Genomic DNA, 12,417 nt, shown 5'->3' on the forward strand with positions numbered 1-12,417 from the left:
TTTGGGAAAGCACTAACAATACAGACAAGGATCACACAAAGCCATGCACGGTATGCAAATGGCAGCTCACAGGATGCTGTATACAAAATGACTGAGCCTTGACCAAACCAGACCTTGACATCAACAGCATACGGATGGGCATCACGGTCCAAAGAAACAACTTTTTAGACGTATTTTGTTAAATTATTACTGTTATTGTGATTATGCTAACTAAAGATGAAAATCAAGCACAATTTGAAGTATGATTTTCAAGTCTGCAGTTTCGCTGAAGAGCAAGCAGAAATCGTAAGTAATGCAGAGTAACTGCTGATTAAATATGGAATAAAAATCTCCTCATGGAATTCCTCATGGAATAACAATACTCCTCATGTGTGACTAACACAGGGTCAGGCAAGGTGTCATGTTCACCCAGAAATCTTTGGATGGGTCAACAAATCATTCTGTGCAATCACAGGGATAAAACAGTAAGCAACCCCACAGCACTTGAGAAGGACGAGAACATTGGAGAGAGTCAATGCTTGCACACTGCTGAGTCTCCCTGTGGACTCCCTGTCCCTTATCCATCCCCATATATGAAGAAATCACAACTAATGTTTTCAACAACTTTAGCACTGTAGGTATCAGATGCAAGAATTCTACCTTTAAGCTTTTAAAAACACCATAGCTTAACGTCTGAATGTCCTGGGGTAAATTTATGTAAAGTTCTGTTAGGTTTAACCTTTCTATAATGCAGTTTGGAACACAAATAATTTTCAAGAAAAGGGAAAAAGAAAAAAACTAATTATGTTTACAATCTCCTTCTCTAGCCTTGGGCAATACTATGAACTTCATCAACATGAGATTCAATCACCCTGTGAAAACGTGTTATGTTTGAACTGTGGAAAGACAGTTTGTCAAGCAAAATTGAGCCTCACAATTCTCCATTTGTTTCTCCTATTTAGAAACAATTCTTTTATAATTACAAGCAATATAAAGGCTTTGCCTATTGGAAATCACAGGGACACAAAATATTTGAGCTCTAGTCTATGCATTCCCAAGCAAGAAAATACGTGGAAATATAAATGAAAGAAAGCAGTTGAAACTAGTGAGGTGGAGGATACTAGAAGAGAGGAATATGAGTGCAAGATGTGGTGTAGGTAATCTCTGCTGGTCTTGAAGTACCTCTCTTTTCTGCCATTTTTACCCGATAATGCTTCTGATATAGGGCACGCACAGCCAACAAGACAATGCTGGAGGAGCTTGGGGGCGGGGAGAGGAAAAGATAATTAGGGAACAGTTGATAAAAGTGTAGACTGATAATTAGACAATTACTCAGATGGATAAAGTTACACAAGATGTTATCACAGTGATCACAAGGTTATCACAGTTGTAGTTTTTTAATCTAATCCTAAAAAAATAAAATCATTAGATGTTGAGAATTAAAAAGTACTCCCAGAGCCTGTTTATTTCAGTTAACTTAGTAGAAGGACATGAACATATGGTAGAAATTTGCCCTCGCCTAAAATTACTCTGCTTGTACACAGTACTTTGTAAACACGCAGACAGGGAATGCTACTGCCAGATACAGCAAAGGGAACAGAAGGATAAGAATGGGGGTGAAGGAGGGAAGGGCTTCCGACCATCCCTTTCACACATGCTAATGGAATATAATTTGCTGGAACAGTAAAAATTCATAGCACTTTAAGGTCCAGAAGGACTTAGCCACAGCTGTACGTGCACATCTCCGCATTAGTAATACATAAAAAAACCCAAGAACAGGCACTGAGAAGTGCAAAGTCTGACGCAGACAGATAACCTGATACTGAGAAGCAGATGTGGGGTGAGAAAGAAAAGACAGATCCATCAGCATGGGGAGGCATAACAGAGTCAGCACCATACTGCACTGCACTGATGTCACTGATATGCCACAAGAAGCAAGCAAACTAATATGGGATTCAAGAGATCTTCCCCACAGATCCTCCTCCTCACCCCCTCCAAAAAAAAAAGAAAGAAACACGGCAGAGAGTAAAGAAAACTAAATGCATGACATCTCAGAATGAGAGATGTTGCTTGCAAGCCAGAATGAGAGGCCTTCCACAAACAAAATTAGAGACAAAGCTAGAACAACCAAACACAGAAATATGATTAGAGGGAGACAGTTCTGACCAGGCCTGTGCATTTTATTATTTCTTTATTCATCTGCATCCTTTGCCCTCCATTATCAGGAGTATAATGGGCAGTATGCTCTACTCACAATCAACATATCTACTTTGCCTTCCAGTCCAGGAAGGATTACAAGCTTTCAAAGACTGGAAATTCCCCCAGTTCCAGTTCTAGAAATAAAAATAACACACCAACAGAGTCCCTGGAGGTCACCTCTTAACCTATCTCAAAGAGAATGAATAACTCAACCCAAAATATTAAAAAATGTCTGCAGAGCATTTTTGTGGCCAAAATAAGGCTAGCTATAATTTAAAAACATTGTAAGATATTAAGCCACTTGGGAATTATTTTCTAGACTAGAAAAAGGTGTCAAATTGCAGAAACAATAACAGGAATTTATTGCTTACCACCGGAAACCAAAATTCTGATTTTCGACAGAAAAATCAGGCATTTCCAAATTGTAAGATAAGTGCAGGGAATTTAGTGCTGTTACCCATTTCTGAGAAGCCACACTTCACATGGCAAAGTAGAACAAATAAGATGTTCTAATGTTTAATAAAGTATTTATTAAAGCCAAGATTTTGACTCTTGTAAACTCAGGGAACTGAATGTCTCATTGAAGTGTTACTAGCTATACAAAAACAGATCAACGTCCTTGAACCGAAAAAGGCAGAAGCAAGCCAAGGGCTGCACACAAACTGAGGCCACTCATTCAGACATCATCACTGTAAGCACACGCAGAAACTCCCAGAAGAACCGATCCTTGAAGGATTCTTCTCACTGCGACACAACTGGAAAAGCATGGGGTAATTCCATACAGATGTCATCTGTTTTCACAGTCTGTATTTTTCCTCAGTTTTCCTCCTGCAACCTGTTGAAGTTGTTCTAAGCACTTAAAGTCAAGATGATTTCTCTCTCACCGCTCTTATAAAATTTTAACTACAATGCTTTAAGCTCAATTAGTCCCTGAACTAAGTTACATGGTTCCAGCCTTTAGTTTTTAATAAGCATTTATCCCCGAGGTTACAAAGGTAACCTGATTCACTCAGAAGTCTGACGAGCAGTGTGGTTTACTTTCAAACAGTCTGCTAACGCACACCAGTGCCCCGTACTCACATACTGACATTCTGTGGGAATGGGGAAAGAAGGCAAGTTGGGACAACAGTGACAGGACTGACAGTAACAAGCAGCTGCAGGAAAAAAAACCATTCTCCTTCCTACTGCTTTTATTCTTTCTGTTTTTGGAGCCCTCTGAGATAGGAGAAAAAGAAAGAATTACATTTCCTTTGCTCGCACTTTTTCCTTGTTTCTGGGCTTAATTTCCTTTTCCTGTACCACAGATTGGAGGAAGGAGAAAGTGCAGTCACAGTGGATAAGGGGCCAGAGGTCTAAGGAAGTTGTGGATCCACTCATAATAGGCAGGAGACCAAGAATTACAAAGAAATTAATTGTTAGGGAATTAGGCTTGCCAGTATTTTTCTTCCAGTTATGAATGCTGATCATAAATGCAGAAGAAAGTGCTGCTTCCAGGACAGACAGAATAATCGATTTCTTTTTCATTTTGGGCTTTTTATTTGAAACTAATCAAAGGAGCAGAACAACAGCATTTATAAAAGGTACCAAGAATAACAAAGAATCTTCTGCTGATTTCGAGTCACATGACTTACATACAGAAGCTATTTCACTTTGATAGCTTATAGTCATATTGATATCGATCAAAGGCACCTGCAACTGTCTTGGTTGCACATGCACTGCAGTAATTATGCATGCAAGTGAGCTTATTAGACTTTTTTCTGGTTGAGGACCAGTATAATTACTCTAAGAGAATATACGATCATGGTAACTGTACACACAGATTATGCATGCATGCAGTTTTAAAAATGAATTGTTGCATTCATTGTCTCTATTTTCATAGTACCCTATGGAAACACTCATCCACTGAAAACAATATTAAAAAGTATTAACTTTTTAAAAGATGTACATTTATTCAATGTCTACTGAACATTAAAAAAATATAACAATCCAGTAATTTTGTTTTCCAAGCTGATACATCAGCAAAATTTCACCACTGTCACAAGATTTACCAACATGAAAAGAAGAGCATATTTAAACATAGCTTCTTACTCTTCCTTTTTATATGTTTACTAACCAGTAAGTTCGTTAAGGTAATAAAGGATTGGTAATTATTTGAAAAAATAACGCATATGATCAAATTTTGAAAAAGAACCAACCTACATTGCTTTCTGCAATTCTGTTAGAGGTAAGTTGAAATATTTAACAAATTGGGGTTCTCACCATCCTTAAGTCTACATGATTTGATTATACTTCAGAGCAGAAGAGTTGGTGCACTCAAACCCATACAAGGTGTTTTTATTATGGTACGTAAACAACAACATGGAAAATAGGCTTTCATCTTTCAAGACCATATTAACATAAGGAACAGTTTTGCTAGGGCAAAAGCATTTATTATTAAGTATTTCAAGGGATGTGACAGAGGTAATAAAATATTTAGATACTGCTGTATTCTGGCAGATCACGGCGTAGTCGTATTGCCTTTAGCTTCTCTACTTTGATTTTTGTTCGCAACAGTTCTTCTTCCAGCTGCTGCTTTCTTTTCAAACCATCTCTTTTTTCTTGGACATAAAGCCCAATTTTTCGTTGATTTTCTAATATTATTTGATGCTCTTCTTTCAGCATTTGCAACATCTGTGGGTCATACCCACACATCGGTCTAAAGCGTTCTCCAACCTCAAGCCTAAAAAACTCATCTCTTCTTGGCACAGGAGAGGGAGACATCATAACTCTCATGTCAACTGAAGATACTGACGTTGAAGGAGACCTTTCCATAATGTGCACCAACTGGTGTTCTTCCTCTTGTTCTACGTTCTCACTTGGCTGTGAGTCTATAATCAAAGAAGGAGGAGGTTTGACATCCTCTTCTGATTGCAACTCCATCATGACTGTAGCAGGATGGTGATCCAACATTGCCTGTGGTGAACTGGTACCAGCAATTGTTTCTTTATCGATATTAGCGCTAGAACACACAAAATCATATTTAAATAATGCATTAAAAACTATAAAACAAACAAACAAACAGTTGTAAGCAACCAAAGCTTCACTTGAAATATTACTCTGTGCTACCTATGCCTAGGTCTCTGCTTTGTTACGTGACCACCATCTGCATCCTTCCTTCCTTCTACCGCATACACACAGCCCCATATGATTTAGATGGCATTGCTAATCTGAAGGCAGCGTAGCCTATAGTGAACAAACCAGGGAGGTTCTTATTCTGAAACAGGAGAAGCAAGCATTAGTGATAAGTGAGAATAAAAACAAAGCGGCTGCAGAAAGTGATGCAAGTGACAGAGAAAACAGTTTGTGTAATCTAGAAAGTGATTTTAAAAGGCAATAAACTTGCAGAAACATTTCCATCTCCCAAACTTACTAATCTCCTCCTGTTCTAATGCATTCTCTGTTTCTGACTCATGCACCTAAAGGTTTAAGCTTTTCTTTTTATTTGTTGTTTTTTTGGTAAAACAATCACTGAATAAAATGACGCAAGAAGCCTGGGGAGAAAAAACCACAGCCCAGATGATGACCCTGCCAGTAGATCAAGGAGTCAAGGTAATCCTTGTTCCTTCCCTTTAACCAATGATCTCACTGGTTTCCTGAAGTTTCAAGAGAGGGCATGGAAATGTTACCATTAAGAACAAGCCCATAGTTCTGTGCAGCATTTTTCCAGCTTTTCTAAAGTACAACACCCACTTGACTCATCTGCCTTTGTGTAAACTCCTGAGTCAGCAGCACCTCCAGTCATGATTTGATATTACATTGGCTCTCATGATATTAATGGCTCAAGCTGCTCCTGTCTATTTCTCTCTTCTCTATTTCATCAGTTGTGTCTGAAACCCTACAGTTCTGCACATCACTCCTTTATACAGGTAATAATTTTTTAAGCCCTGATCCGCATTTTGATCTATTTGACAGTATAGATCTACAAAGAATACCTTCAGCATGACTTGGGAGGCAGTACAGTGTCATATAGGAACAGTGAAATGTTAACCTGGCACTGAGAGCAAAGACAGTGCACCACCACAGCCATGACTGTTTAAAAAGGAGGCTAATGGCTACTGGTTGCAGTACATTCCCCAGCTCTTGAAGAACTAGCAGCTAAAGGCAGTGAGTGGATCCATGATTAATACAACATTCACAGATGTGCCCTAACCCTGGAGGACTTGAGTGCTATTAAAATAGTCTATTAAAATGGAGGCAGGTGTGTGAATATATACGTACATGATATATACATACTCACATACCTGCCTCCATTTTAATAGATAGCACTCAAGCATATAGAGTGTATTTTATATCAAGTATAAAATATATGTGTATATATATATATGTATATATATATATACTTTTTTTTTTTTTAAAACTCCCTGTGAGCACTACAAGCCACAGTCTAAGGAGCACTATCTGATTATTAAAAACACTGGCCTGGTTAGCAGCAGATTTGGGTTCAAATTCCCAGAAACACGGGAGAATTCTGATTTGTGTATCATACTTCTCGTTTAAGTGTGCTGACTCCTTGCAGAGACATCAAAAGAAAGCATTATCCCCTTCGCATCTCGCTTTGGTCTTCAAAACTCTTGATTCAAAAGAAATAAGCAGCTACGGCTGCAACTTCCACAGGATCCTAGCTAGTCCACCATCCACTAACATGAAAAAGCAATTTCTAGAATAAAAGCATAAGAACTTCTAAATATTCAATTACAAGAATGTTCAACAGGGTCAGAGAAATGTGTTTTCCAAAAATCAGTTCTGCCAACCACCCAAACCATTTAAATTCGGGCTTTCAAAAAGAAAAACTCTATCTGAAGCAGAAATTGAAAACAGAACCTTCATCTATCCCTGAAGAAAACAATCTTAATTCTGCCTACTGTCACCTGAGCTGCATATCAAGCATCAATTCTATCACCTTATTCCCTCTTCCTCACACCCCAAAGCTTCACCTGCTTCTCTACACCTTTCTCACACTCCATTCCCTCCTTTCCTGAAGCATGAGAAGTACTTTCCCGCATACAAATTTTCACCGTTTCCCCCCTTGCTGACTGTAGTTCTGGGTCTCCCCCTCCCCAACCACAGCTTCGAACACAGCTTCCCTCTTATTTATTTGCTGGCTCCTGGCCAGCTGCTAGCCTGAGAAACCTGGAAACAACTAGTAGGAGAAGCAGATCATTCTGACAGAAGGGAACGGAGGGAGGGGGCAGAAGGAGAAAGTGCGAGAGGTTAGGAGAAAAAAGAGAGGCGAGCATTGGTCTAACATAGAGTAGGGCCTCTAGTGACAAATTGATCTCTTACAGCATATTCCACACAGAATGTGAAAATGACCAAGTCTTCAGGTAACTTAGATGAAGCTGTTGGTTGGGTTTGGGCTTTTTTTTCCCCTTAGAATCAGCCTCTAAAGAAGAAACCAATTAGTGAAGAGAGAAAGAAGGAACTGAGAAACAAAAGGAACGCCTGCATGGTGGTTACTAATGTTGTTTCTGACAACTTGACTGAAAGAAAGACAAACAACAGTTACCACAACTGGGGGATGGTATTTATAACCCCGGAGGCACCAATGATTCACTCGGTTTTGTTTAATCACAGTGAGCTAGAAATTGCTTAAAGGTGCAATTAAGAATTTGGATTCATTGTAAGTTGTACTCCCCTCCAAAAAGCTGAGCCATATCCTAGAGAGTTAAAACCCAACACTGGGTTCTCAAAATCAGGATGAAATGCATCTTAGTTAAAATCAGAACTACAAAATAATGACGTATTTGGGCAGAAAAATCTATTTAGATGATACTCTTTCCCTTTCACAGGCAGTGCCTTGGCTGTCCCTAGGAACAGCCATTTGGGGTAAGCAGTAATCAAGTCAATGTTCCCAGAGCCCTAAAGGAGTGCAAAAAACGTTTACATTACAGGAGACAAACGATGGAGATCATTAGGTCTTAATCATTCATGAAAAGCGGCACTGCTTTTCATAAGCCGATCTGCAAACCAAAGTTCTCCCACTATTGTTTTTTTTTCCTCTTTACAAAAGTTGGTAGTCGAGACACTGCAACCTTTATTAGCGCAATTAAAAGCCTTGTTTTGTTCCAGAGAATTCTTTGGAACTGTTCCTCCAGGGGCATTCACCAGGAGCAGCAGTGCAGCCCAGTTGCTTCAGACTCCTTTACGCTAAGGACCCACAGCAGCATATTTTTAGAGCATCTGGCATGTTGGGATTTACACAATTGTTACCATTCAGTTCAACCAGTGGCACCGTGAATCAAATTCATCCTGTGTACACATGCCAGCTTTCCTTAGAGCATTTAGCTGTTGCACCAACTATCTGTACATCTGATTGAAATATGGAAAGTTCACTTCCCATTAATCCGTTTGTGAAAGCGAGGAAAAAAAATAAATCAGAGATTTCTCAAGATTTGTGGAGATTTATTTGGCTTTTATCTCTCCTGCCAAGCTTACTTTGTGTATCTGGAGGAACCAAAACCTGACCCCGGCGTTTTTGGATCCCTCAAGGACCAATACAGAACCAGCAGAGTGCTGCAAGTCAGATACGAGAGGCATTTGCCAGCTGTGTAAGAAAGCCTGTGTGCTGTCTGCCTGTATTATGTCTGGCTTCAAATCTAGACAGTGTGCCTCACTTTACTGAGCAGTAAAAAAAAAAAAAAGAAAAAAAAAGCCCTACAAAAAAAGAAAACTTCTATTGCTGTATCTCTGTTTCTCTTCGTGTGCGTTTAAGCTGCCCAGCATACAGCACAGAACTGCTTGGAGTTTAGACTGCAATTAGCTCTGCTCCAGTTTCAGAGAATTAGCATCATTGCAAGAAAAGTGAAATTTTTAATGAACGTCTGCACTCACAAAGTCACTGCGGTGTGAGGAGTAAAGGATTGGTATCAGATAAAACAATATGCACATAAGAGCAAAACGAGCTCTTCCTAGCACTGCAAACTAACTTTATCAAAAATCTTACATAAACCGAAAACAGTTGCATATGTTTCAAAATGACTGCAGTATTGCCTTAAATGGAGGAGAATAGCCATCACTTTGCCAGTGTTTGAATAATCTGCCTATTAAAAGGTAGGGGAGGGGTAGAGGTTAGAGCTACTATTTCTCTTTGATTCTCCCTTAACCCTCACTTTCCGGAGTATGACAAAGACTGAAACAGGCTTTGAAAGAGCTGAGAAATGAATGCAGTGCTAAGTCACCATAAAGCTGGCCATAAAACAAAAGCAATATGATTTTGTCATTGTTCCCAGCTTTGGGATTTTCCCTTGCAAACACTTCCTTTAGGACACCGAACACACGAGAAGCGTTACACGGCAGATAGGAGGCGCCATCATTTTCATTCAGTAACAAAATAAAAAGAATTCTCTCACCTTTGTACACCGCTCCTGTCTCTTAAACACACATTGGAAATCTGTGGAATCATCTCCACAACTTTCTTGGTTGGCTCGGAAATGCTGCTTTTACAGTCTGAATGAGTCTCCTTTTGCTGCAATAGCTCCTGTTTGGCATATTCTTTGAGCCTCTTGTACAGCGTGCGCAGGCCCTGTGCGGTGCGAGGCGGGCGATCTACTCCGATGGCATTGTAGTTATCGGCTATGATATCCCAGCATTTGTTTTTTTCCACTATTACAGAATGCTTATTGGTGTGTTCTTCGAGAATTTTAACGTAAGGCTTCACGAGTTTTAGCAAATCGAGCTTTTCAGATAAGGTGAAATTAGAAGATCTGGCCTTCCCGACCATTGTTAGCTTTGAATTAAGGAAGCAGCTCCCGAAGCCACCATGCAGTCCCTAGCTCTGCTCAGCTCTTTTTCACAAACAGAAAAAGATCAGGCTTAACTAGGCTAGTCTCATTTAGGCCCACGCCTACAAGGGAGGGTTTATTAAAATTCCTTCAGCTTAAGCTGACGCAGGTTCAGGAAATCTGCTTAAGCCAAGCCTGACCTACATAAGGCTTCAGACTGAAGAAGACGAGAAGAAACAAGCAAAATACACTTTTGTACGAAGAGACCAGACGTACACAGGATTTAAAAACATAAAGGTTTAAAGATTAGCACATTACCCAGCTAAAAATTACCTAATTTAGCTTGAGTAACGAGCTCTGACACATAGCTCCGGCTCTCTCACACGTATCTCAAACTGAAACCGCACTCGAGATTTTACACGCCACGACGTCCCCAAAAAGCAACAATTGTTTTGTGCCGTTTATTGACTGTTAAACCGGGCAGGAGGAGCAGGGAGCGCAGCACGTACAGCGCACTGAGCGCCGCGTGTGTAGAGAGATCCCTAACAGAGCCCCCAGCACCGCTCCCCGGCTGCCGCCGCTCTCGCAGTATTTGCATAATGCTGGTCCTGCTGTCAATCAGCAGTTGCATATCCCCTAGCTAGTTAGGTTACACTCGGGCTTCGCAGCAAAGCTAAGCTTCCCCTGCATTCTGCAGGCTGCTCCTGCTACCTACACGGAGGCTTCTTAAAGAGGCAGTTTCTATTCCTGGCCGAAAGCTTAACGACAGCGAAAAACACCAAAATCCCAGCGAGAAAACCCCAAACACTGCAGCGTGAGCCCTGAATCAGCTTTTTATTAGAACTTCAGCCTGCAGCTGTGCCCTGCTAAAACATGCCTGCCTTGTAACGCATGTGTCATCGCCATTCAGGCCGGGCGGCTGCGAAATGGCATGAGCTAACTCTTGGGCTACATGCAATAAAGGTTACATTCAATCACGACAGATTTACTGAGTGCACTGCGGCGCGTGGATACCAGGACCAAGAAACCCTGCTTTCATGATAATACTTCTAGGCATTCTCTCAGGATAAAAATCTGATTCTTATTAATGAGATGGGTGTGCATTTCTCATGTTTGCTCAGAATTCTGTCACCTTAAGCCAAGCCTTAGCACAACAACGCACATCGGGCTTTCCATTTCTGCAGTCAAAAGTAAATTAACAAATCAGAGAAAAAGGGAAGAAAAAAAAAAAAAACCCACACATAAAAGGAAAGGTGCTATGAAACTCAAAACCAAGTCTGAAAAATGACATACGTCATTGAGAGAGTCCAGAGGGTGGAAACAAACACAATCTGAGATAGCGGCAGCAGCCTCTCGAGCTTAACATGTTCAGCCTTGAAAACAAGGGAGACTGGAAGGGGGGTGAGGGTAAGAGGAACCTAATTATAGTCTAAAATATCTGAAGGCAATAAAGATCTGGGTATAAACTTGCTTGCTCTAAGGGGGAGAAAAGCCAAAGCAGAGGCAAGACTTCAGCTGCTAAAGATCAGCCAGCAGGTAGAACAAGAAGCGTGTTTGGAACAAATGCTGACACCTCACCTATAGCACCTCGTGTTTGTGACCGGCCTGCTTTGCTGGCACTGCTTTCAAGCCAACATCAAATTGAGCATTTTATAGTCTGAAGCCCATTTCAGCAGACTTTGAGAAACAAAATACTTGTGTGGTTAGAAGCAGTGTATGAAAACCAGTACTTTCAAACTCCTAATCCTTCCTTATTTCCCCACGCTTTGCTCTTTACTACAGTGAAGAGCTGGATGCTGGTGGTTATTTATTTTTTTTATTGCTCTTGGTTGCTCTTTTGTAAGTACAAGAAATAAAAACCAAAATGGATTACGCCTTAAGAACTTCAGGCTGCTGGCAGTGTTGGAATCCAGGAGTCACAAGAGCCCACACTGTGCCCTCGTATGTTGGAGCAGCTGTGCAATGCCCAATCTCATGACTTTTCAGTGACAAAAGAAAACAGTTTGGTTGTGTGATTAAAGGCTCCTCCCCACAAACACAGAGGAGCACAGATAACCAGCACTGGACAGAGGGACCCCAGTAACCGGAGCAAAAAGAGCAAAGCTCTTGGTCTGGCTGTTGCCACATCTGCTACAGAAGCACAACAGCACAAGGGCTCAGGAGTGGAGAGAGTGACAGAGAGCTGATGGGAGAGGCTCTCTAGATCACCTTGCAGACAAGGGAGGGGGGTTGTGACTGCCCACTGGGACATGGGACTCATTATGAGCTGCCAGAAAGGGTATTTTAGGATTGCACAAGGCTTAGTACAGGATATTTAAAGGAAAAACCAAGGGCAAGAAAAGTGAGGGATGAAAGTGTTTGGGGAAGGAAGAAGCACAAGCAAATACTGGGGAGATGGGATAAGAGGGACCCAGATGCATGTCAGCAGGAGTGGCTCAGTACAGTAGTCCAGCCATGCCCTGGGCCTGGTCACTGCTGT

General features: G+C 40.9%; 2 protein-coding genes across 4 annotated transcripts in view; both read right to left on the reverse strand.

Annotated features, from left to right (window-relative positions):
- Nucleotides 1–12,417, reverse strand: part of RAD54B (RAD54 homolog B) — a 63,132-nt gene that overhangs the window by 34,462 nt on the left and 16,253 nt on the right. The window lies entirely within an intron of this gene.
- FSBP (fibrinogen silencer binding protein) lies at nucleotides 3,691–10,737 on the reverse strand. Its single transcript, XM_003205182.5, has 2 exons — nucleotides 9,567–10,737; nucleotides 3,691–5,176 (listed from the first exon to the last, which is right to left on the reverse strand). The coding sequence occupies exons 1-2, from the start codon at nucleotides 9,935–9,937 to the stop codon at nucleotides 4,651–4,653; spliced, it is 897 nt and encodes a 298-aa protein (XP_003205230.1). The 5' UTR covers nucleotides 9,938–10,737; the 3' UTR covers nucleotides 3,691–4,650.

This window comes from Meleagris gallopavo, chromosome 3 (assembly GCF_905368555.1).
Source record: "Meleagris gallopavo chromosome 3, MGAL_WU_HG_1.1, whole genome shotgun sequence".
In the NCBI taxonomy this organism is placed as follows: Eukaryota; Metazoa; Chordata; class Aves; order Galliformes; family Phasianidae; genus Meleagris; species Meleagris gallopavo.

Coding starts and splice junctions, on each gene's coding strand:
- FSBP (XM_003205182.5), bottom strand. CDS start 9,937: ATGGTCGGGAAGGCCAGATCTTCTAATTTCACCTTATCTGAAAAGCTC. Junction 5,177..9,566: donor GACAGGAGCGGTGTACAAAG/GTGAGAGAATTC, acceptor TGTGTGTTCTAG/CGCTAATATCGATAAAGAAA.